The sequence below is a fragment of the Microcebus murinus genome, chromosome 5 (genome assembly GCF_040939455.1).
Source record: "Microcebus murinus isolate Inina chromosome 5, M.murinus_Inina_mat1.0, whole genome shotgun sequence".
NCBI classification, from domain to species: domain Eukaryota; kingdom Metazoa; phylum Chordata; class Mammalia; order Primates; family Cheirogaleidae; genus Microcebus; species Microcebus murinus.
In genome coordinates, this window is record NC_134108.1 from 1,516,559 (window position 1) to 1,542,195 (window position 25,637).

The 25,637-nt window shown below is 52.7% G+C and overlaps 2 protein-coding genes across 17 annotated transcripts in view; both read right to left on the reverse strand.

Annotated features, from left to right (window-relative positions):
- Positions 1-15,395, reverse strand: part of KIF25 (kinesin family member 25) — a 42,741-nt gene extending 27,346 nt beyond the window's left edge. Inside the window, exons 1-11 of the mRNA XM_076002762.1 lie at positions 15,324-15,395; positions 14,522-14,588; positions 7,387-7,769; positions 7,246-7,336; positions 6,636-6,715; positions 6,030-6,142; positions 5,336-5,525; positions 5,016-5,069; positions 4,613-4,729; positions 2,373-2,541; positions 1,041-1,144 (exon numbers count right to left, since the gene is read on the reverse strand). Of these exons, the coding sequence (XP_075858877.1) occupies positions 1,041-1,144; positions 2,373-2,541; positions 4,613-4,729; positions 5,016-5,069; positions 5,336-5,525; positions 6,030-6,142; positions 6,636-6,715; positions 7,246-7,336; positions 7,387-7,769; positions 14,522-14,588; positions 15,324-15,395 (1,440 nt within the window). The remainder of the gene's footprint in view (positions 1-1,040; positions 1,145-2,372; positions 2,542-4,612; positions 4,730-5,015; positions 5,070-5,335; positions 5,526-6,029; positions 6,143-6,635; positions 6,716-7,245; positions 7,337-7,386; positions 7,770-14,521; positions 14,589-15,323) is intronic.
- Positions 15,396-22,688: 7,293 nt separating this feature from the next.
- Positions 22,689-25,637, reverse strand: part of AFDN (afadin, adherens junction formation factor) — a 148,705-nt gene continuing 145,756 nt past the window's right edge. For 8 of the 16 annotated variants that reach the window (XM_076002794.1, XM_076002791.1, XM_076002788.1 and 5 more), the window contains one exon: positions 22,689-24,840. In XM_076002794.1, coding sequence (XP_075858909.1) covers positions 24,687-24,840 — 154 coding nt within the window. In that variant the 3' untranslated portion in view covers positions 22,689-24,686. Of the gene's footprint in view, positions 24,844-25,637 lie in introns of all 16 variants that reach the window. The other 8 variants (XM_076002792.1, XM_076002789.1, XM_076002781.1 and 5 more) reach the window with 1 other exon arrangement.

The window sequence follows — 25,637 nt, forward strand, 5'->3', positions numbered from 1 at the left end:
ACACTAGGGAACGTCTCGCCGCGCAGGGGCGCAGGGGCGCCGGCATCAGGGACGGGCACGCCTCGGCCAGGACACCAACCCCACGGAGGCACGTTCCGTCCAGCGGATCCTCACCTTCGGCCGCCTCGTGTTGGTCCATGGAAACACGAGTCTTAACTTTATATTTTAAATTTTAAATTTAGGCCGGGCACAGTGGCTCACGCCTGTGATCCTAGCACTCTGGGAGGCTGAGGCGGGCGGATTGCTCGAGGTCAAGAGTTCGAAACCAGCCTGAGCAAGAGCGAGACCCCGTCTCTACTATAAATAGAAAGGAAATTAATTGGCCAACTAATATATATATAGAGAAAAAATTAGCTGGGCATGGTGGCGCATGCCTGTAGTCCCAGCTACTCGGGAGGCTGAGGCAGGAGGATCGCTTGAGCCCAGGAGTTTGAGGTTGCTGTGAGCTAGGCTGACGCCATGGCACTCACTCTAGCCTGGGCAACAGAGTGAGACTCTGTCTCAAAAAATTTTTTTAAAATTAAAAATAAATTTTAAATGTAAAAACTCTAAATGTCACGGGCTCTTTGATCTTGTTCCTCTTGGGAAAGGGAGGGAGGCACGGGCAGGAGGACACCTAGGCCAGGAGGGGCCAGCCCTGCTCACCCCGTCTTTGGTCCTCAGCACCTGTCTCCTCCCCCCAGCACGACCTGCCCCTGGTCTGAGCACGTCCCAGCCCTGCCGCGGCCACCAGCACCTGGAGACACTGCAGAGGTGCCCTGCTCCCCCTCCACGCGCCTCCCAGCAGAGCAGCCCAGCGACCTGGGGGGCAGGACCCAGGCTGCATCCCTCCCCACGCACGGCTGCCGTCGTTGCTCTGGGTGCGGGGACGCTCCATCCACTCCACCCGCCGCCGCCTGTCACTCCCGCCCCAGCGCGCCCCTGAGCTTGCTGTCCGGCTCCAGGTAGGTCCCCCGCAGCGTCACCACTTAGGTCTTTCCTGAACCGACGCACGCACGGGACCTGGGGACCCCAGGAGGCTGACGCCCCAGGGCGCTCACCACCAAAGTGTTGTGCAGGAGTCTCCTCCTCTGCCTCTCCGCTTGGTAGCGCGCCCCGGTCTCCTGCAGGGCCTGCTCGAGTCGGACTACCTCGGACCGGCACGCTGAAAGGACAGTTTCACCCCGTTACGGCCAGAGTCACAGGAGCAGGGACCCATTATTGCCTCTGAGCACAGAAGACGTTAAACACACAGTGGAGCAGCGAGGCCGCTGTGGGTCGCGGTGAGCACACTTGGCCGCTGCAGGTGCCACCCCACGGCGGCTGACCACCCCTGGAGCCCGTGTGGAGACCTGGCTGCACAGCCCTGTGGGCTGAAAGGTACCCGGCAGGGGACACTGTCCAGTCACTGCGTGGCAGCTCAGGGGGCTGCTCCCTAAGGTACCGGAGGTTTCCGCAGAGCTCCCTCGGGGCGGGGAGAGCTGGGCACGGGAGGAGACGCCGGGTGTGGCCTCTATTCTGCCCGTCGTCGGGGCAACCCCGGGCTCCCCCTCTGCATCTGTCACCCAGGGAGGCGGCCTCTTGCCGGGATGTGAGGCTGAGCGGAGCACAAGGGGCTGCGTGTGGTCCCGGCCCGGCCTGGACACCCGGACGCCCAGGTCTGCCCCCGCCGTGGAGGCTGCGTGGCACGGGGGGTGAGGCCCAGTGCAGCGTTGGGCAGGTCCTGTCTTGGCTCTGGGATTCCTGGCAGAGCCACTCTAGCGCCCGGCATTGCCGACACCGTGTGTGACGTAGCCGTACAGCCGGTGCGAGCTGCCCAGGGATGTCTGCCCCGGCCCAGGGATTTCCGGGAGACAAGGCCACCCCAGCACAGACGCAGCTGTCACCAAGCTTGAAACAAAGCTTATGCTTACGGGAATGACCAAACTCCTTTGTGAAAGAGACACCTGCTGACACCCAGACCGAGTGCAGGTGTGAGGGCGTGGAAGGACCCCAGACTCTGAGAATGGCCTCTGCACAGAGACCCTCCGGTCCGTCATTCCTCTGACCCTGACTGTACTCGGCCCCCGCCACCAGCCCGCGCTCCCTCCCCCGTCAGAGCTGCGGAATGAGCCGCCTGCGAGTCAGGAGTCTGAGACTCCTCCTGAGACCGGCTGGGGCCAGGAACCAGCGTGCTCTTTGGTAACCAAGAGGAAAAGAAGCTCCCTGGTGGGGCGGCGGCGGGCGCCTACTGAACGTTACTGGGTCACACGGCACGCAGTCTCCCCTCTTGAATTAGGCGTCCGCTAAGTAAAAAGAAATGGGAACTCGGGTCCTAGGCAGTCATTTGTCTTAAAATGGCAGGCGTTTTCCGTGCCTGTGGCATGGCTCGTGGGCAGCCACGTGGCCCGTACCCTGCAGAGCCGCCCCGTCCAGCTGTGTCCTCCCAACCGCGGCCACTATGGCGGAGACGCACGCCTCGCACTGGTCCTGATAGCTTCTCAGGAGTACCAGGGAGGAAGAGTGAAACTCCTTTAGATCCCGCTTAAGTCTCTGTAAAACAAGAAAGTGCACAATCAATACAATTCACCGTGTTGTTAATTACTGTAGGATAATTACGTAGTTATTCATTAGGTGAGTTTCCATGGAGCGGTGACATGGCCACACGGTTACTATGATGGTGCATTCAGGCACCAGTGACTGCGTCTGTCTGGAGCAGACACCTGTCAGTTCCTCCTGACGACACACATCCAGGCTCACCCCCAGGAATTCTGACTCCGCACATCTGGGATTTGTACTTTAAAAAGCAGCAAATGTGACTTTATATACTTTATATCTTTAAAGTATTTAAGAAATAGAAAATCTGGGCGGGTGCGGTGGCTCACACCTGTAATCCCAGCCCTCTGGGAGGCTGAGGCTGGAGGATCGTGTAAGGCCAGGAGTTCAAGACCAGACCCTATCCATACAAAAATTAGAAATATCAGCCGGGCGTGGTGGCGCATGCCTGTGGTCCCAGCTACTCAGGAGGCTGAGCAGGAAGATCCCTGCAGCCCAGGAGTCTGAGGCTGCTGTGAGCTAGGATCACACCATTGCCTTTTAGCCCAGCTGGGCGGCAGAGAAAGACCTTGCCTTAAAAAAAAAAAGAGAAACAGAAAACAAGTATTTCACCAATTTCCGTGGGAAGCACAGCTCATTGCACGGTGGGAAAATGTCAGAGGCAGGACATTTTTCTGTCTCAGTTGTTTACTTCCTGGCAATGTTGGCACAGCCCCTGGGGCTCCATGTCAGCCCTCATTAAACGGGGAGCAGCGAGTACCCTGATCGGTTGTCCAGACCACCGTCTGGAGGGTTAATCATGACGAGCACATGCAGGCCGGTGAGAGCCACTTGCCACGTAAATGCACATAGTAAAAGTACGGCAAGTATGAATGTTTTTAGAGAGCTCTGGGAACAAGGCAGCTGATTGATATCCTAGGCTTTGCTCTTGTTCCTTCTTCAAACTAGTGCAAGGATTTTCGGTATGAGGAGATGACAGGTCCCCAGAATGAACGAGCAGATGCACTACTACCTACTACTTAACATCAAACCTCTGAGATCATAAAGCATAACCGAACATAAATAGATATTTTTTCTTTATTTATTTAAGTCTTTTTTTTAAAATCTATAAAATGGAGATTACTTCCATATGTTTGGGAAACATTTTAATAAAATATCAAAACTAAATTGAACTGAAGTCTTTTTATTATATGGAATACAGATAAAATTATATAGCTTATTGAAAGATGGATTAATTTTACTCAATCAAAAGAGAATTGAAAAAACTAACTCTACATAAACTCATTCTAAATGCCCAAAAGCAGTTTATGGGGGGAAAAAATCTCTGAATCTCAATGAGAGCAGATTAATCCCATTTGCAGATGGTGTTTTCATTGTACTGTTGTAATAATGGTTTCTTTCTTCCTATTTTTGACCCTGGTCACATTGTTTGGAACAAAAGGTAAAAACAATGTCCTCCATCAAAGTTACAAAAATATCCTGCCACCACGTCACCCTGGAGGGCTGCCAAGTATGCTCCATGGAATAACAATCTCCCTAAACTGTGAACTGCTAGCACTGGTTTAAAAGGAGCTGCTCACATTTGACGACATGGTGCACTAGATCTATTCAACCTGACATGTGTAAACCAGTTTTCTACCATTTAACATTAAAATAAAAAGGAGAACAGCTTTGAATTACAAAATTAAACTGCTACCAATTAAAAAATTAAACTGCTACCGTAGCTCACATTTGAAACGACTCATCTCACAGTCAAATGTATTTTTCCTTCTGATTTTTGCTTAGGGTCCCAATCTTACCAGCTGCTTTAAGGGTTAGTTTTCCATTTAATAAGTCTGAGAACGCAGAGCTCCTAAGCGAATACTGTCTGCCACCGGCTACAAAAATACTTGTGATTTCATAATCTTTTATGACAAGACTAGATCAATCAACCACGATAGAAAACCCCACACACAGCATTGATTGCTTCTGTTAATCCCAGAGATTGGATCTCTTCTGACTCAGTTTACAGTTCCACCAGAAAAAGGCCACTGTGAGTTCTTGAGCACAGACACTGAGGCTACATGAACAAAGGTTCTGACTCCTGTCGAGACTCTACCTGAATCCCTGGGCGGAGCCGGTTTAGGGCCGAGCACCAACTGCTCTGCAGCCGCCGCCTGTCGCGGGCGTGAGATAGGGTGGCCTCGCTGCGACTCTCCCCGATCCTGTCCCGATACTGTTGCACGGAAAAGAAAGAAAGGCAATTTAGGGTCTCAGACTCTGAAACGAAGCCACGCGTCGCGGAGGAGAGCCGTGCTGGCCGCGAGGGCGCCAACGGGCTTCAGGGAAGACGCTGCCCAGCGGGCGCAACCTGAACCGCCATGGGGACCAGCACGCAAGCGACTCCAGGTGTGGGGGCGCTGTGAGGGTGGGAGGGGGACATGGGGTGCAGCAGGATCTCCCAGGGAGGCCCCCAGGGCCCAGCCACAGGGCGCAGCCAGGTGGGGAGGAGAGGGCAGGACGTCCAGAGGGGGGCTGCCGGGGCCTGGGGCCGTCAGGGGGCTGTCGGGGGCTGCCTGGGGGTATCCGGGGGGTTGCCTGAAACCGAGGGCTGTCGACTGTTGGGGGGCCTGTTGGGGCTGCCTAGGGGTATCTGGGGGGTTGCCTGAAACTGAGGGCTGTCAGTGGGTATTTGGGGGATTGCCTGAAACCGAGGGTTGTCAGGGGTCTGTTGGGGGCTATTGGGGACTGTTGGGGGCTGCCTGGGGCTGTCAGGGGCTGTCAGGGACCGCCTGGGGCTTTCGGGGGGATGTCCACGGGCTGCCTAGGGACTGTCAGGGACTGTCGGAGAGCTGTCGGGGGCTCCCTGGGGCTGTTGTGGGGTTGTTGGGGGGCTGTCAGGGAGCTGCTGGGGGCTGTCGGGGACTGTTGGGGGGCTGTCGGGGACTGTCGGGGCTGTCAGGGGCTCCCTGGGGCTGTCATGGAGCTGTCGGGGAGCTGCCAGGGAGCTGTCAGGGGCTGTCGGGGGCTCCCTGGGGATGTTGGGGGCTCCCTGGGGCTGTCAGGGGGCTGTCGGGAGCTGTTGGGGTCTCCCTGGGCTGTCGGGGGCTGTTGGTGGCTCCCTGGGGCTGTTGGGGGGCTGCCTGGGGACTGTCATGGACTGTCGGGGGGGCTGTCAGGGGCTCCCTGGGGCTGTTGTGGGGTTGTCGGGGGGCTGTCGGGGACTGTTGGGGGGCTGTCGGGGTCTCCCTAGGCTGTTGGGGGCTGTTGGGGGCTCCCTGGGGCTGTTGGGGGGCTGTCTGGGGCTGTCAGGGGGCTGTTGAGGGCTGTCGAGGGCTGTCGGGGGGCTGTTGGGGGGCCGTCAGGGGTTCCCTGGGGCTGTGTGGGGGCTGTCGGGGGGCTGTCGGGGGCCATCTGCACAGACAGCCAAGGCCAAGGCTGTGAGTGACAGGCCCCAGAATGGAAGGGACAGAGGAACAGCGAGTGCAAAGAGGAAAGGCGCAGAGGCTCTGGGGCCTGTCAGCAGAGGTGACTACCTGGGTGTTTTCTTAAGGAGCACGCCCAGCCAGGGAGGGGTTTTGGCAGCAGGATGTGTTGAAGGGTCCTGTGTTTTCGAAAGGTCACTGTGGATGTTTGGCAGTGAGGGGGGCTGCAGGGGAAGACTGCATGGAGAGCAGGGGCCACAGGACAGTGTGGACAGAGGAGTGACCGGCCGAGGCAGGCGCAGGATCCGCCTGGCGGGTGCAGGCGGGCAGCCCGGTGGAGGGTGGGGCGGGGGCTGTCCCTGGACAGGAGCTGCTGGGAGCATCTGTCGCTAGGAGCAAGAGCGGTTGGAGCTTTGCTGTGTCCCGGCGCACTGGACGGGGGTCGTGCTCTCACACTGCATGTTCACAGGCGATGAACGCTGCAAACTGCTCCTCGTCAGAACAGCAGCAGTGAAGACACACAGGTAAACTCACAATGACGTGTACCAAGATTTACCACCTCCATAGTAAGCTGAAGGTACCGTGCATCCAAACATTAAGACGCGCAGCTCAGAAGCCACACAAAATAGGACATTTATGCTGCATTCGAGCGCAGACACTCCTTATTTTCCAGGAAGGGCACAAGAGAGAAGAGAACGGCCGGCTGAGGCTCGGTACCAGCTGGGGTGAGCTGGGGTCCCACGCCGGCAGCAGCCGGAGCCCGGCCAGGGAGTCGCGGCACCAAGACAGGACTTGCCCTGGTGGGAGCGGAATGTACAGGACATGACAGAGATACGCAGCTGGCGGGAGGCCCCGAGCGAGGCCAGAAAACCTTCTCATTCCTGATATGGGAAACTTTTGGAAGCACAAGGAAGTTCAGTAGGAAAACGCAGAAAAGCCCCACGCGGGGCTGGACCACGGAGCGCACGCCGCTCGTCCAGGCTCTGCCTGAGATGTGGCAGGTGCGGAAGACCCGTGGTCGCGGGCTGCGGGCCAACTAGGGGCAGGGAGCATGGGGAGACTCCTGCTGCTCTTGTCTGACTAAAGAAGAAACCGGAGCAAAATTAACCCCTAAACTCATAAAGCTCAGATTCTCCATGGGGGAGGAAGGAATAATATACGCGTGGCTTGCAAGCAGACGCGGCCGGAGGGCCGGGCCGCGGGGAGGGGCCGGGAATGCGTCTGCTTTGCGGGGACCGAAAGACACTGCTGGGACTCAGGGTGCAAATGTGGAAATCTCAGAACCGGCTTCCACACAAGCCCTGCACGGGATACGGTTCCACTAGACCTGCAAGGCGGTTGGAGCGTGCTACCTCGGCCAGCCTCAGGTGAAGGACAGCGTTTTGCATCTCCAGTTCAACGATCCTCTCTTCTTTGACCTACGGCCAAGGGTGCAAAAAGGAAAACGATCAGCAGGGCACTTGCTCACCGTCCTGAAGCCACAGGAATTACGCCGACCCGTCACGCCCACCCTCCGAACACGGAGCACACGAAGACAAAGCACAGCCACTCCGGAGAGAGCCGCGGTCATGTGCCACAGCATCGCCACGCACACGCCAGCGGCCCCGTGGGATCGCACCACTTTGCGCCTTTCGGTGTGACGGCACAGGAAGCAGTGGCTGTGCCACATCGAGGAGCAGGGGGACAGGCCGCCGGTGACCCCGACAGCCTTGCTCCCTCCCGCCACCCACGCTGGAGTGAGGACCCCGCCCTCTTCCCCGTGCGGCCCCAAGGCCAGCAGCTGTGGGCCCTGGGGGGTCACTAGAAATGCTGGACCTTGGACCCGCCCACTCTCTCGCCCAGGAGAGAGGCCTGCTGGGAGCGGTGGGGCCGTCGGGGCAGCCGGGACACCGGGCAGAGCCCTGGGGTGGGGCTGAGCCCGGCAAGTCCAGGGACAGGAGGGGACGTCCACCAGGCCGGGACAAGTGGGTGCGGAGGCTGAGGGCCAGGAGGCCGGAGCGTGGCCTAGGGTGTTAGTAAGCCAGGAAAGAGCATGCGTTTGACCCACGTCTACAGGGGCATTGCAGGTTCTAACAGAGGAGTTCGATGTTAGCTATTCGTGGTAAATGCCGAGAGAGCCGGCAACTGGGGAACCTGGGGAAGGGGACCACCAGCTTTTAGGAAGGTGGGTTGAGGTGCAGTCCCTCCATCTGGGGGTGCAGTCCCTCCATCTGGGGGTGCAGTCCCTCCATCTGGGGGTGCAGTCCTTCCTTCTGGGGGTGCAGTCCCTCCATCTGGGGGTGCAGTCCCTCCATCTGGGGGTGCAGTCCCTCTATCTGGGGGTGCAGTCCTTCCTTCTGGGGGTGCAGTCCCTCCTGCTGGGGTGCAGTCCCTCCATCTGGGGGTTCAGTCCTTCCTTCTGGGGGTGCAGTCCCTCCATCTGGGGTTGCAGTCCTTCCTTCTGAGGGTGCAGTCCCTCCTTCTGGGGGTGCAGTCCCTCCATCTGGGGGTGCAGTCCTTCCTTCTGGGGTGCAGTCCCTCCATCTGGGGGTGCAGTCCCTCCATCTGGGGGTGCAGTCCCTCTATCTGGGGGTGCAGTCCTTCCTTCTGGGGGTGCAGTCCCTCCTGCTGGGGTGCAGTCCCTCCATCTGGGGGTTCAGTCCTTCCTTCTGGGGGTGCAGTCCCTCCATCTGGGGTTGCAGTCCTTCCTTCTGAGGGTGCAGTCCCTCCTTCTGGGGGTGCAGTCCCTCCTTCTGGGGGTTCAGTCCCTCCTGCTAGGGGTTCAGTCCCTCCTTCTGGGGGTGCAGTCCCTTCTCCTGGGGGTTCAGTCCCTCCTGCTAGGGGTTCAGTCCCTCCTTCTGGGGGTGCAGTCCCTCCTCCTGGGGGTTCAGTCCCTCCTGCTAGGGGTTTAGTCCCTCCTTCTGGGGGTGCAGTCCCTCCTGCTAGGGGTTCAATCCCTCCTTCTGGGGGTGCAGTCCCTCCTGCTGGGGTGCAGTCCCTCCTTCTGGGGGTGCAGTCCCTCCTGCTGGGGTGCAGTCCCTCCTGCTAGGGGTTCAATCCCTCCTTCTGGGGGTGCAGTCCCTCCTGCTGGGGTGCAGTCCCTCCTGCTGGAGATTCCTCCTCTCCCAAGCCTGTTGACAGCTCACAAAGAAGCTGTGGTCATTGCAGGACAACCCTACCTGTGTTTCCAAACTCTCTGCGACTGGTTATACTAACCTGAAGCCCGGGAGTCGTCTATACTGTCCACTGCTCTGACCTGCGATTTGTGCCTCTTGCAAAACAATCTCTGCCACGCCCCCACTCCAGCCTGCTTAGCCCCCACCCCACCGTCTTCTATATGGGCAACGGCAGCAGCTGATGCCTGCCTCCAACCACTCTTCTTGTTGCTTGAATGAATTGCAAATATTTTCTATAGCGTTACTGAGAAACAATTCACATACCACACGATTCATTCATTTAAAGTGCACGATTCAGTGACTTTTAGTATATTCAAAGTTGTACAGCCATCACCAAAATTAATTTTAGAATATTTCCATCTCCCCCAAAAGAAACTCCCAGACATCAATCACCTCTAGGTCTTCCCTGCCCCCAGCCCGAGGACACTGATAATCTGCTTCCTGGGTCTCCACTGTTGCCAGCTCTGGGTGTGTACATCACGCAGGCAGTTTGCGACCCTTTGGGTCCTGCTTCTTTCGGTCTCTGTAACGTTTTCAGGGCTCAACCATGCGTAGCGATGTCAGAATTCTATGCCTTTTTTTTTTTTTTTTGAGACAGAGTCTCGCTTTCTTGCCTAGGCTAGAATGAGTGCCGTGGTGTCAGCCTAGCTCACAGCAACCTCCAACTCCTGGGCTCAAGCGATCCTCCTGCCTCAGCCTCCCGAGTAGCTGGGACTACAGGCATGAGCCACCATGCCCGGCTGATTTTTATATTATATATATCAGTTGGCCAATTAATTTCTTTCTATTTTTATGGTAGAGACAGGGTCTCGCTCAGGCTGGTTTCGAACTCCTGACCTTGAGCAATCCGCCCGCCTCGGCCTCCCAGAGTGCTAGGATTACAGGCGTGAGCCACCGCGCCCGGCCTAGAATTCTATGCCTTTTTATTGCCAGATAATATTCCATTGTACGGACATACAAAATCTTATTTATCCATTCATCAACCGGAGGACCTTGGGGTTGTTTCTTCTTTTTGGCTATTATGAGTAGTGCTACTATGGCACTCCTTTAAACGTGTTTGTGGGAAATGTTTTCCTTTTCTTGGTATATACCGTGTTTCCCCCCAAATAAGACAGGGTCTTATATGTATTTTTCCTCAAGAAGACACCCTAGGGCTTATTTTCAGGGGATGTGTGATTTCCCCCTCAAAGCCTCAGCTTGCAGCATGCACAGGATGGCGGGGACCTGACAGGGGGAGCCGACCTTGTTGGTGGGGCTGCCCGCACCTTTCCGGTCACCTCTGGGACAGCAGCTGTCACGACGGGGCAGATGAGCAGGGCTGCTCGTCTTCTTTCCCGCTCCTCGACGACATGCACGGGTTGTGCAGATGCGCTGCGTAGCCACGCCCGTCACTAGGGCTTATTTTCGGGGTGGGGCTTCTATTGCGCACATGCTTAGAAATCCTGCTGGGGCTTATTTTGTGGATAGGTCTTATTTTCGGGGAAACACAGTACTTAGCATTTTGGGAAACGGTCACACTGTTTTCCAAACCATCTGCATTATTTACACTCCCGCCAGCGGCGTGCGAGGATTCCAGTCTCCCGCCCCCTGGCCCACACGCATCCCTCCGTCTTCCTGACGACAGGCATCTTCCTGGCGTGACGTGGCCTCCGCCGTGGTTTTCTTACCTGTCCCTGATGGCTAATGAGTCTCACACTGCTTTGGGTGAATGTATTCCAAAGTATTTCGATATTTTTGATGCTATCGTAAATGGAATTGTTTTCTTAATTTCATGTTCTGTTGTTCATTGCTACAGAATAGAAACACCATTGATTGTATATAAATCTTTGTAACCTTGCACCTTGCTCAACTCGGTTATTAGCACTAATAGTTTTTTCTTTCTTTCTTGTTTTAGTGAATTCCTTAGTATTTTTTTAACTATCAGATCATGATGCCTTTTCCTTTACTTTTTTTTTCCTTTCTGATATAGATGGCTTTTTCCATTTTTTCCACAGTTATTTATTTAGCCTAATTGCCCTGACTAGCACCTCCAGGACAATGTTGAATAGAACATATAGAAATAGACCAGTTATCTTTTTCCTGACTCTGGAGGAAAAGGCATTTGGTCTTTCACCATAAAGTGTGATGTTAGCGGTGGGGTTTTCATAGATGCCTTTTAATCAGGATGAATAATTTCCCTTCTATTCTTATTTAATCGAGTGTTTTTATTATGGAGGGTGTTAAATTTTGTCCAGTGCTCTTTCCGGGCCTACTCAGATAATCCTGAGGGTTCTGCCCTTTATTCTACTGGTGTGGTCCATTACACGGGCTGATTTTTGCATGCGAATCCTGCAGGGGAAAACCCCGCTTGGCCATGGTGTGGGGATTTTATGTGTTGCTGCAACCCTTTTTGCGTGTTGCTGCATTCAGTTTATTAGTACTTTGTTGAAGGTGTTTGCATTTATATTCACAAGAGATTGCACTATAGTTTGCTTTTCTTGTGATATCTTTCTGTGGTTTTGGTATCAGCATAATACTGGTCTCATGGAACAGGAGTTTTCTCTCCTATTTTTTGGAAGAGTTTGTGAAGGACTGGTGCCAACTGTTTAAATGTTCGGCAGAATTCAGTGAAGCCATCCGGGCCGGGGTTTTTCTTTGCGAGAGGTTTTTGACCACTTAGTTCATCTCTTTACGTGTTACAGTTCCATTCAGATTTTCAGTTTCTTCTTGAGCCAGTTTTGGCATTCTGTGTCTTTATAGGAATTTGATCGTTTCATCTAGAATATCTAATTCGTTGGCAACGTTCATAGTATTTTCTTACAGCCTTTTTTTTTTTTTATTTCTGTAAGGTAATGTTTCCTTTTGTATTCTTGATTTTAGTGATTTGAATCTTCTCTCTTTTTAGTTAGTAAAACTCAAGTTTGTCAAATTTTTTGATATTTCCAAAGAGCCACTTTTGGGGTTTTTAATTTTCTCTATAGTTTTTCTACTCTCTAATGCAGTGGTCCCCAGCCTTTTCGGCACCAGGGACCAGTGTCATGGAAGACAATTTTTCCACGGACTGGGGCGGGGGCGGGTGGAGCTGGGTGGAGCTCCGGCGGTGACTCGAGTGATGGGGAGTGGCTGTAAATACAGATGAAGCCTGGCTAGCACCTCCTGCTATGCGCCCCCCACCCGCCCCCATCCCTAAGTTTCATAGAGGACACGTTTTCCAAGGACCTGGGGGTTCGGCAGAGCTCTGCTGCCTGGTCCCTAACAGGCCACGGACTGGCACTGGTCCTCGGCCCCAGGGTTGGGGACTGAGGCTTTAGTTCATTTTTTTCTGCTCTAATCTTTTTTCTTTGCTCCTTTCTACTTGCTCGGGGTCCAGTTTGCTCTGATTTATCCGGGGTCTTCAGGGTGTTGATGTGAGATCCATCTTCTTTTCTAATACAGGTTTCACAGCTGCAAATGGCCCTCTAAGGCTTTGGCTGCATCCCACAGGATTTCGTATTGCGATACCTTCGTTTTCATTCATCTCAAGGTACTTCCTGATTTCCCCTGTGATTTCTTCTTTGACACAATAGTTATTCAGGGGTGTCTTGTTTAATTTCCGCATTTTTGTGAGTTTCCCAAATTTCTCTTTGTTATCCATTTCTGATTTTACTCTATGGTGTTTAGTGAACATACTTTATATGATTTCTATGTCCTCAGGCTTGTTTCATGGCCCCGCGTGTTGTCCACCCTGGAGAGCGTTCAGCGTGCTCTGGAGCAGTATGGACTCTTGTTGGGCAGAGTGTGCTATAGGTTTGTTAGGGTTAGTCGGGTTACAGTGTCACCCAGTTCTGCTGTTCCCTTGCTGCTCCTCTACCTAGTTGGTCTGTCCACTACTGAAAGTGAAGTGCTGAAGTCTGCAACCGTTGGTTTTGAATTGCCTTTTTCTCCCTTCTATTCGGTCTGTTTTTGCGTCACTGATTTTAGAGCCCTGTTGTTAGGTACATGCATATTCATAATTTCCATATCTTCCCGATGGACTGACTCTGTTATCATTAGAAAGCATCATTCATTTTCTCTAGTAACATTTTTTGTTTTAACATTTTCTAGGGTTGGTAATAATATTAGCATAGTCACCCAGTTTTCTCGGGGTTGATAGTGAAACGACGTATCTTTTGCCCTCTTTTTACTTCCAACATATCTGTGCCTTTTAATCTAAAGTGTGTCTCCTGCAGGTAGCGTATACTTGGATCTTGCTTTTCATTCAACCCAGCAATCTCTGCCTTTTGACTGGGGTGTTTAATCCATTCACATTTGGTCACCTCTCCTCCCCGCCATTCGTATGTTGGAGTCCTAACTCCGGAACCTCAGCATGCAGCTACTCTCGAAGGCAGGGCCTTTAAATGGGTGAGTGAGTTAAAAACAAGGCCACCAGGGTGGGTCCTGCTCCAGTCTGACTGGTGTCCCTGTAAGACACAGAGGCAATTTGGGCGGGGAGACGCCAGGCCGAGGAAAGGCCGTGTGAGGACACAGCCACGGAGGGAGGCCTCAGAAACCAGACCCGCCAGAGCCCGGATGGCAGGCCTGCAGCCTCTCCAGACTGGCGCGGGACATCTCTGCGGAGCTTTGTTACAGTGGCCTTCACGGACTAATTCCTTGTCTTAATTAACAGAAACAATTGTTTCTGAGAGTGCCGTTGGGCTTGAACTTCCCCACACTGTGTTTCGGATGAAGTCAGTTCCTTCGGGGAGAGCTTCAGAGCTCTGTTCTCAGGAGCGGCCTCTTTTCCTGGGAACCAGCGCTGCTGGGGGTCTGGGGAGGGCGGCTGCCTTGTCCTTCCAGCTCGCCCCTCTGCGCCAGGAGCCCGCGTCCCACAGGTGAGCCGGGGAAGCAGCCGGACTGCAGACCCTGGGCCTGCTGTTCTCGGGGCAGAACCTCCATCCTAGGAGTGGACACCGGTGGGGGAGACCCGAAATCCCGACGCACTCGGCCTCCTCCCCTCAGTGTTTGTGGGGGAGCCTCTCCCACCTGGTGGGGGAGGGGGCAGGGGACGGGGCGTCTCCTGGGCACACCCGCCCAGAGTGCAGCTTCTGCCCAGCTGAGCTGGGAGGGGAGGGGGAGCCACTGTTCTTAAGAGAGTTTTGGTAGATTTTCCTGAACAAATGTTTCTTCATTTGATCTATGCTCTTAGGACAGTTTCCTAAGGCTTTAAACGGTTGTTTTTATCCTTTGCACCAGTTCTGCTGCTTGGCTTGGAGCAGGCCCCCCGAGGTCCTCCTCCGGCCCCCTGGGAGTCCCCCATGCAACACCTTCTAGCCATGGCCATCTCGCCAGGGAACCGCTGCAAAGTGGATTTTCAAAACATGGATTTAATCAAGTCTCCCCTTTCTCCTTAAAATCTCTCCAGCAGTGTCTCCTCGTTCTCAAAATAAAGAAAAGACCCTGACAGTCCTGCTGGGCCCTGTGGCCTGACTCCTGGGCTGCTCCCCTCCTTACAGCTTCTCTCGACCTCCCCGCCGGCCACGCAATCTCTGCGCCAGGGCTCTTCCCGCACCCGCACCCACTGCGGGGAGCCACTTGTCATCGGGACTCAGCTGGGGCATCCAGACACATCAGGACACAGGGCGGCTCGGCCTGGCCAGAGGGCTGGATTATAAACACATACCAGACCAGGTGCCTCCCTGCTGCGGCACTTACCCGTCACGTTGTCACAGTTTGCACACTGTCACATGTACCTTGTGATGGCTTTATTCAACTGTACCCTCCAACAGGGCGCGACCACGGGACTTCATGCCCTGCTGCTCAGCCACTGAAAGGCCAGCACTTGCAGGCACACGGGGGACATTCACCATTCACAGAGGGACAGGGCTGGGGGGCGGGGCAGGAGGCCCCAGAGCGAAGGGGTCGGGGGACCAGGGACGGGGGAAGGACAGAGGGGAGAAGGGGGATTGGGGGGCGTGGGGGAGGGAAAGGCAGAGGGGAGGATGAGGCAGGCCAGAGAGGCGGGTAGGACAGAGGGCACCCTGGTGGGAGGTGGGGAAGGAGGACCGAGGGGAAGACTGAGCAGCCCCCTGGGGGTGGGAGGTCGGATGGGGGAGGACAGAGGACAGAAGGGAGGACAGGCTAGGCCCACCACCATGGGTCCCAGAAGCCTAGGTGGGTGCATCGGTTCGGGCCTCTGCCCCAAAGCGGGCAGGGTGCTGTTTACAACTCAGTGACCCTGACACCCACCCGAATTCTCCCATGCCCCCCAGGCGCTGCGGTCGCCAGCCCTCCGCCCTCCCTCTCCCAGACTCACCTGCACCAGTCTCTGCAGCTGCCTGGCCCGCTGCTCCCAGAAGCCGCCCCACTGACCGCCCCCCGCCAGCATCGCCCCAGACACCGCCGCTTTAGGGTCCTCGGCTCACCGCCCCTCCCCCGCACCAGCAGTTGGCCCCCAGGGAGGGGGCGCGGGGAGGGGCGGGGGAGGGGATGGGGGAGGAGCGCGAGGCACAGTGGGAACTCTACCAGGAGATGCCCGGAAGACTTCTGGACCTGGGTGTGGAGGGTGGGGGGTGGAGGGTGGTCCCAGGGACTCTCCCTGCTGGGAGCACTGAACCAGCTCCTTAAGGGGGAAGAGACAGGGGCAGGGACCAGGAGGACAGCAACAGGTGTGGGGGCGCGGCCCTGCCCACCTGGAACCCTGTGGGGGTACTCACGCTCCCCTCCATCCAACCATCCCCCGGAGCACCTGTCTTGCCGGCCGTCCCACCCCGGCCCTCGGACTGCGGCCACCCGGACCTGCAGGCACCTGCCGCGGCCACAGCTCCACGGCAGCCCTGTCCCGGGCGGGGAGGTGTTGGCGCGGGAAGGGGCAGCCAGTGCCTGCGGAGGAAGGGGAGGAACGGGAACCACAGGAGGGAGGGCGGTGCAGTCCAGCGGAGTCCTCCCCTCCCAGGGCACGGCCACCAGGGGAGACGCTGGTGGCCACACAGAGGGGGTTACCGGGTTGCAGAGGCTCACCATGGGCTGGCATGCGTGTGTGGGAGGCAAGGGCATCCCTTCCGCCCTCTGGGGGCGCTAAGGCCCCTGAGGACCAGGGTGGGGCCCGCCCGGTGAGAAGGGGCGGGCACACCCGAGATGCTCACACGCGTGACGGGCACACCCGAGATGCTCACACGCGTGACAGGCACACTCGTGGAGGCAGCTGCGGGACAGGCACCCAGGCCTCCCCGGCGCCTCCTGGGTGGTCCGTGGCAGGCGGTGCCGGCAAGCTGCAGCCGGGTGCTCCTGGGAGAGGACGAACCCAGGAGGCCTGCAGCCCGCCCCCACGCGTGTGAGGCAGGCACTGTCCGCGTCAAGACCACAGAGCAGACACAGCGGCCAGGCCCTGCCCACAGCGGGGCCTGTGCGGGAGTTGGAGACGGGGGAGGGAAAAGTGAATAGAGCAGAGGCCCGGCTGGAGCCTCTGCATCAGCAGATGCGAGTCATGAGCTATGAAGTGCAGGATATCTTGCGCACTCAAGGTCCAAAACTAAAAAGAAAAAAAAAATGCTTTTCCCTGTGGCTAGGATGACCAGGGCCGGGGAGGGTGGCAGGAGACTGACCTAGTTTATAAGGCTTCTGCACCATCGACGTTTTAAAACTACATGCATGCATTTCTTAGATGAAACGACAGAAAACAAAAAAAGCACAAATTTGCCATTTAGAACTTGGCAAACATTTTTGCAAAATGCAAAAGCAAACCTTATTTTTCTAGAAAAAAAAATTGATGGCTGGTAAGATTAGAAATAAAATTTGACCTACTATCAGAGTGTCTGGGTATCTCTCCAAGTTTACAACGGACTCGGACTGGGTTTTTCACACTGGGGTCTACATACCCCCGAGGACCAGCCTGCTATCTACTGAAATTCTGAAAGGTCTAGAAAACGAACTGGGCGTCGTTCGTTCAGCCCACAGCGCTCACACACCGGCTGCTCGCACACAGGGCTCTGGAGATCCTGGCGCGGCCCGGCCCCCCGCAGAGCGCACAGAGCAGCCAACCGAGGCTGCCCGGGGTCTGCGCACACTCGCCCACGCCCCAGGCCGGGCCAGGCCAGCGCAGCCTGGCTTGCACTTCATGCACCGCCACCAGGACCATTCCGCAGTCACCGCCACCCCTGGCTTCCTCCTCCTCACACGCCATCCTGCCAGACGGGGCCACTTGGCTGCTTCTCCAGCGGACACCCGAGGGACACCTGCAGACATGTCACAGGTGTCCAGGACAGCAGGTGTCACACCACCGGATGGCCGATGGACGGTGCAGCCGTGTAGTCGGCCCTGTGGCCTGCTGACCCGGCCCCCCACGCAGGGCCCGCTCCCCACAGCAGCGCACTCTTGCCCACCGCACCTTGTCAGCGGCAGCAGCAGGCTCCTCTGTCCCACGCAGGGCAGCGTGACGCTTGCCTGGAGCCTTGAAAGGCGGTTTTCCCCTTAGGACAGATTCCCACGCCAGTAGGAGGGGTCACTGCCAGGGGGTGGAGAGGTGGTTCTGGATGATGCGTGGATTTTGATAGAGCAATATGCCCAGAATAATCGCATTCCTCCCCAGAGAGAAAGCATACAATTCCATCACCTTCTAAAGTATAGTGATGCTTTCAAGCTACCGTCTCCAAAGGAGCAACTAAGCCAAAAGTCTGCATTAGTTTCTGGTAGGTGAACTGCAATAGTTTTCCATATGTAAGAACCACAAACAGCGATGCCAGAAGCTGAGTGGCTTCTCAGTACACACTCCCTACTCTGTAGCTGTTTGCAAACGCGCCTTCCCCAACTAGAGACAGCTCAGTGACAGAGGGGACGTCAGGCAGTGGGGACAGGAGCCCAGGGCTGGGGCTGTGGTGCACCTTCTCTCCACTTGGGTTGTGGCCTCACAGTACTTGTCACAGACCAGCCAACGATCAATCAGTGAGTGTAACTGGAACCTCTTGGCCTCAGTTTCCCCATTTGTGCGAAAGAGAACACTCCCTGCCCTGTGCAACGCCCAAGCTGGCTCCAGATGAAGGAACAATAATGTAAAAAGCCCCTGGACGCTTGGTCACTAGCAGTTAACACCAGTGGTAGGCACTGTCAAAGGTGACCTCCCGTATTTTAATGCTTGTGGCTCCCACCGGTCACTAACAGTCCCACACTCGTGCTCACCGGGACCCGGGCTGCCCGGCAGTCGAGAGGGACGCGACTGAGAGGACAACACTGGATTTTAAAGGCTCCCTATGAAAAAGAACGTAGACTATCTCATGAACACACTTTTATACTGATCGCATGTTGGAATGATACTGTTTAGGATATATTAGGCGAAATAGAATGCATTAAAATTTGTTTCACCTGAGCTTCCTTTTACTGTGCTCATGTGGTTCACCAGAAGACGGAGCGTTTGAAAAGTGGCTGGCGTTGTATTTCGATGGACAGAGCTGCCCCGGACCACCGCCTCTGTCGTGAGGGCGTGGAAACAAGCTCGCGGAGACGCAGTGCTAGCGGGTCGGGGAGGACGGAGGTCTCCTGGCCCCGTTCCGGCATGTTTCCAGGGCGCCATGTCCTTACCACTTACTTATGCAGCAGATGTTGACTCAGCATGTAGCGTCTGCCAGGAAAACAGCGATGAGGAGAAGTGTCAGCTGTTCAGAGCTCGCAGTTCAGCAGTGGTGACAAGCAGTGACATTCGATGTCATCGCTGTTGACTGGCAGCGCGACGCCCCCTTCCTCCTGGCACCAGCGCAAGGGCTCCTTCCTTGAGGATCTTGAGCTCCCCCAGGCCCTTCTCTACCAGGCCTCACGTCTGCGTTGGCCAGCTGCAGCAAGACCCCTGCCCGCCCAGTCAGGTTAGCGCGAGCCCCCACCCCCACGCTGGACATCGGGTCAGGCTCCTCATCCTCCATGGGGTCACTCGGCCTGCCTTCAGCAAGAGTCCTGGAAGGTCAGTTTAGCCACAACCCCCCCCCCCCCAGTCTCTACCTTGTTCCTTGGCTACAAATTCCCATCTGTCAGCCAGACTCGGTGGCTCACGCCTGGAGTCCCAGCACTCTGGGAGGCCCAGGCAGGACTCTGTCTCTACTAAAAATAGAACAATTAGCCAGGTGTGGTGGTGGCACCTGTAGTCCCAGCTACTCGGGAGGCTGAGGCAGGAGGCTCCCTTGAGCCCAGGAGTTTGAGGTTGCTGTGAGCTACGATGACGCCACTGCACTCTAACCTGGGTGACAGAGTGAGACTCTGTCTCAAAAAAAAAAAAAAAAATTCCATTTGTCCTTGCTGTGTGCAAAGTTGGGCCCAGCTCCACACTGAAGTCTCTTTCCCCCATGACAAAGCTCCTGAATAAAATGTTTACACTGCTTGCACGACCACCAGGCTCTGGGCATTCCAACTGAAGCCCTGCTGAGTTACAAATGTGCTTCTGCTCTGGACACCCAGAGCCCTGAGTATGTGCCTGTGAGTCAGCCCCACAGTCACCGAGTGAAGGATATTCAGGACCACCCCGCCCAGTGCCACAGAACTCCTCTTAGAACCTACAGCTGAGCAACTTCCTCCCTGAAGGCACCCATGTCACTCCTGTTCCGATGACACGGAGCTGGTCACGGGCCAGGACGCCAGGAGCCCCAGTTTCCTCCCACTGGAGTCTGCCATTTGCACTCCTCCTTCATCCTGAGTTCCTACTTTTGTTCGTATTTCAACAATTCCTTTTCTTGGCATAGGAGATAAGAATTCTTTCTGAGTGTGATCTGATGGAACTATGTATGTATGTAAGGCAGCACCACCCTTCTTGGAGCTATCCCTTTATTAAACTGAAGACCAATTAAAAGGCCTGAAACAATGAGCAATAAGCCTCACACATTACAGGAAGGGAAAGAGCTTCAGTGAAGAAGTCACACTCTCGGTCCACAAAGAGGTGGAGGACTCTGGACAGGTTCTGTATCTACGTAATTTTCAAGTATTTAGGTGTTGACAGTAATAGAAATCAGGACAAATCAAAGGCCCAGCACTACCTAGCTAAGCTCCCTTCCCCCCCTTTTTAATTTTTTTGATACAGGGTCTCACTCTGTGGCCCAGGCTGAAGTATAATGTCACAATCACAGCTCACTGCATTCCTGAACTCCTGAGCTCAAGGGATCCTCCTGCCTCAGCCTCCCAAGTAGTTGGAACAGGTGCGCACCGCCATGCCTGGCTGATTTTGATTTTTTGTAGAGATAGAATCTTGCTATGTTGCTCAGGTTAGTCTCAAACTTCTGACCTCAAGTGATCCTCCAGCCTGGGCCTCCCACAGTGTTGCATTACAGGTGTGAGCCACCATGCCTGGCCCACCTTTTTTGGATATGCTGTTTAGAGCATGTTACATATTTTGTTCAACTCAGGCTGTTTTTATATTTCTGGGGCTGTTCTCATGAAAAAAAAAAACCCGGGAGAGGCAGGCGGGACATTTTTAAATGCTGACTGCCACACTAAGAAAAAATATGTTTTCCTTGGGGCCATGGTGTTTTATTACAAAAATAGAGTAAAAACTTTGAAAACAAAACAATCCTAATTTAATGAAACATTTGTTATTTTTTATTGTTTTCTGTGTGAGTTACATGCAACTTGAAAAATAGTTCTCACGGCTCCCAAGAGGAAGAGATGTGTGAATTACATATGCTTCATGAGGCCTTGGGCTCAAAACTAGCGTGAGTTAAATACAACTCACATGGCTGTTAATGAGTTAAACTGTACTATTAACCTGGTGTTTCCCAGGTCTCTTTACTTTGGGGAGAAGGATTAGATTATGTAATGTTTTATATCTTTAAAAATTCCAAGTTGAAGCTGGAATCACTGTCCCCAATTTAACACCATTTATTTGGGCCTATAATCTCTATAAAAGAATAAAACACACGCCTTAGAAGAGCAGAAAACAGTAAGATCTAATCCACTGAAGTGACATGTGAGTGTGCTGTTCTCAACCTGAAAGCCACGGTTACTGGTTCTTGTTTGAAGGGAAGGCAGAGTTTCCACTGACATCTTTCCTAATCTGTCCCCGGGCACCTCTGTAACAAACCGTGCCGACAACGCCAGGCCCCACTGCACGCTCCCGTCTGGGTGACACCCCTCTGGCCACTCAACAGCGGGCCTGCCCACCCGACTCCTGCACAAGCCTCCTCGTGGCTGGCCTCCCCTTCCAGCAAGCGGAGTCACCCTCCTAAGCAAGCAGGGGGCCCCACACGCTTTTTCAAAACCAGGCGAGGGCTTCCTGCTGCATGAAGAATATAAACCAAACTTCTCCCCAACGCCTTAGAAAGTCCGCTGCTTTGCCACCTGGTAGGTCCAGCCCCACGGCCCGCGCTTCCCCTGCCTGGGCTCTGACTTCTTTTCCAAAAGAGAGAATCATTTTCTCAAAAAAGTCTACCCTCCCCACGGTAATTTTAAATGGGTCTGTCTACCCTCAAAGTGCCCCATACACCTCCCCGTACACACAATTAAGTTACTATGTATTTATAAAGTATGTGCTTGTCCTCCTAGAGCTATGCATTTCGAGGGCAGAGACAAGCTGCTTGGGATACCAGGTGACCACTGTGAGACCGGTCACCTGATGACACAGACCAGGCACCCATAAATATTTACTGGACAAATCACACAAGAAATTGGCTTCTATATCCCAATCTGACATCAAATACAGTTAATATATCCTTTGGGGTTATCTAACTTCTTTGAATAAACTGGATGAAATACTGGAATAAAAAAAAACTGTCACTTTTTGCATATAATTTTTCTTTCTGAAAGTTATTGCTCTTAAATCTTGTATAATGTTACTAAATCTAACTAAATCTTTGAAATCAGCTTCCCATTCAATGAAACATAAAGGGAATTTTGTCCAATGGTACGGACCAGAAAATAATCAAGAACGTTGCTGGTCCGTATGACAGAAGACCACTGACCTCACTGCAGATCAGAATCACTGTTTCCATTAATAGTGACAGAAGCACAGGCCTTGAGATGAAAACTGAGTCCACAAGTTTTTATCTTCCCAAACTTTAAAGTAACTTTTTAGGCATCAAAATATAGGAAAAGCAAACACTGTAGTTCCAACATGTAAACATGCCGTCCTACCCATGTATACACAAGTCTCTACCATCCCAAGGCACTCCTTCCTCTGTGAAAGTCCTTCTGAGCTTACTTTTACACACACTGTTAATTACAGTCACTCCGATATGCAAGGATCTCAAAGCTCACTGCTCCCGTCTTTCTGCACTGTGCCTCCTCCGGCCTGCCCGCGCCTGCCCTCCGGCTCCCGGGCCACAGGGGAAGCACACGGGAACAGGCCGGGCGGGGAGAGCACGCCTCAGAGGCCCCGGGGGAGGCCCGAGCTCCCGAGTCCTGACCATTGCCGTGTCGCCGTAAGACAAACACACTCTTCACAAGAGCCGCTCTTGGGGGTGCCTGCATCCACACACGTCTCACCAGGACACCGTACTTACACAGTCTGCTTACTGCTGGGGACAGCTGGGAATTTCGAAGCGGCCATCAAGGGGTGGTATGACCGGGAAACGGTCCACGTGACCACCTGGCATTGCTGCACGCAACGCCGAAGGCACGAAGGCCCAGGCGGCGGAACCTGCACACGAGCCACTGTGAAAGCTACCAGCCGGCTACCCACGCACGGCCCCGAGAAAAAACACTGTCGACACGGAAATGATACTCAGGACATGTTTAATGAATGAGTGAACAGACGGAAAAAAGACAGGGGAGAAGAAGGCTGATGTTACAAATATAAACTTTGTCAGCACTTTCAAAATAATAGCAAATACACTTAAATACATACAAAGTTTATTAAAAATAGGTTGCAACTCAAATACAGTAGAAATGGAAAACTACAGCAGTTTTGATGTTTTTTCCATAGTAATGCAGAGTTATGAAAAGCACTTTTACACATATTCACATTTGACCTAATTGTCCAAAGATGGCCAAATCCACTTGTTCAGGGGTTTTACAACCACACATACAAATATCCCTGTATGCAGATATTTACATGTATTTGTATGTACTTATGTGTATTTGTTTTTCTATATATTAACAGAGAAGTAATTCATTTGCATCTCTTTTCTTTAGGGGAAGCGTGGATTTCGTCACCTTAAGGCCTCCAGTGCTCTCGAAATACCTGGGAGGAGCCTGCTTTTCCTGGAACTTGTGGAGCAAACAAGCAAATCCTTCATACACACGCAGGGCCACTTCGCTCTCTTACTGAAACAAGGGTAGTGGTAAAAGCACACTTTCAAACAAGAACCCTGATAGACATAAAAAAATATTTACACTCGCATTTTTAATGATTAATCATACAACTCTTATTAAAAGTGATTTATAAGGCAGCAAAAGCCTCTATTCTTCTCTTTGAAAGTGTGCGTATTTTCCTAACATACATATTTGTAAGAGAACAAAGACATCCTGGACCCCACCCTTAGGGCTGTGTCAAATAGAAAATCTTCTTATAATCACAAGGTAATTCATCATCTTCACACCACACGGTATAAGACAGAGGCCCATCTCCCCAACACCAACCACAGGCCCACGGCTGAAGAAATGACAGTGGTAACTAAAAATTAGGCAAATCAAAATTAAATAACTCTATTATACTATAAAAAAAAATAGCCCGAACCACCATATGAGTTATTCTTACAACACTTAAATTACAGATGCCGTATGTCATCGAACCTCTCCCTTCCCTGCATGCGCTGGCACATCAGTGCAAATTTCCTTCAAATTTGGAATCTGAGCGATAGTTGTGCTTGAGTGTCTCCTGCCAATCTCCTGTCCTCAGACACTTTTGTTCCTAGTCACACGAACACTGTTCAGCCTGAGACATCCTCTTTCAGAGAGCCCTTGGGACATCTAAACTATTAGTTAACTTTCTAACATAGCTGTCATCTTTAAATTCACCAATGATTCATTAAGTATAACAATAGTCTGATATTTATAAAAATAAAATCACCTAAGCTTAAATCCTTAAAATTTTCTTCTTTCAGAATTTTTTTTTTTTAAATCAAATATTTAGAATTGATCAGGAGGGCTCAGACTTGTATGGAATGAGACACGATGGTCTGAGGTGTGCAGCATCTCACAGGAAGCTGCGATCTGGACTGCTGCACAAGGCAGACTGAAAGGACACCTGTGAGCAGACAGGCTCAGGTGACATGGGGACCACGCCCTCATGTGTTCTTTCTTCTATACAACAGTGTGTAGCCGCTGCTAAATAGTGCAAACAACAGTCAGAGTAGTTCAAGCTATTCTGTTTGATAACTAAATCAGTTTTTGAAAAAGAAGAGAAACAGAACTTCTTTGTGCTCCTGGGTCGATTATGGGGGGAAGATGAGAGAGAAGACATATCCCATTATCTCCTCCATTCATTCTATCCCCTTTGAACTCAAGACTCCAAAAATGAAACTAACAAAAAAGTTATCTTCATGTGAGCCAGATAACTAAGAAATTAAACAGTGTTTAAATTACATAAATGACAATCTCTTGGTAAAGTAAAACAGAATTTCTTGGAATTGAAACATCTCTAAATCCCAACCATTTTAAGAACAGAAATGACTAATCACTCAGAAATATAACCTCCCTTCCTCTTCAAACTCACACCTGAAACCCACAACGGAGAGAATTTCGGGGTAAATACAAGGTGCCCTTCTCCTGTTTTTCACTTTGTGTTCAGCTCGTTTTCCAGCTCTGTCAATTTGCGGGAAGCTTTTACTCTATTCGACACATCTTGACCTTGTGAGAAAAGACGCTGGCGCTCCTTGAACGTCAAGCTTTCAGGGGCTCCAGGACTCCCAGGTAAATCTGCCTCTTGGCTGCTAGGAGACAAACACAAAAGATTACCGGTTAAAGTAGAAATAACTTATTAACAATCAGGTAAATCTACATAGTGGGCAATTAATTAAAATTTTCAGAGACTCATTCTTTGTTAAATTTTGCTATTACTTTTCCTTTCGTTAAAAGTATACGGGCTGTATTTAAACCCACATAGGAAACAAAGGGCAGAATGTTCTGCTTATTAAAACATTAACTATCCCCAGTCACATTCAACTCTCAAAACACAAGTAAGTTAAATTTTAGCAAGGAGATAATTCTTATCAGTTAAACAAGTTTAACTGAGGGGTACAGTTTTAAAATACGACATTTTAATGAATCTTACACATACCTTAGGCATCTATATACATACCTAATTTAACAACAAGTTACAGATGGTACTGAAGATTCTCTGTTCAGTTCAACATCTGTATTTTAAGAGCGGCTGGGGCAGCAGCATTTCCAACTACAATCTAGGTGAGCACATTCAGTGGAGACATGAGGTCTATTTATTTGTTGTGCACCATCAGAGTTGGCCTCGTGCAGTCTAACAAGACCTCTGGACACTGTCCTTGATTTTCCCGCCTTCTCTGGTGGAAGCTGGCAGCAGCGTGTCCTGCTACCCTAATTTTCTGACAAGCAAGCCCAGTACGCATTTCACTGTCTGAATCAGAACTACACTGGCAACACGAAATTTACAAAGCTTATACGCTCGCATGATTCTGTACAGTGGGAAACACCTGAGCAGATAATGAAGTCTCTGAAATGTCAACCCAGCTTTATACGGTTTTTAAAAAGT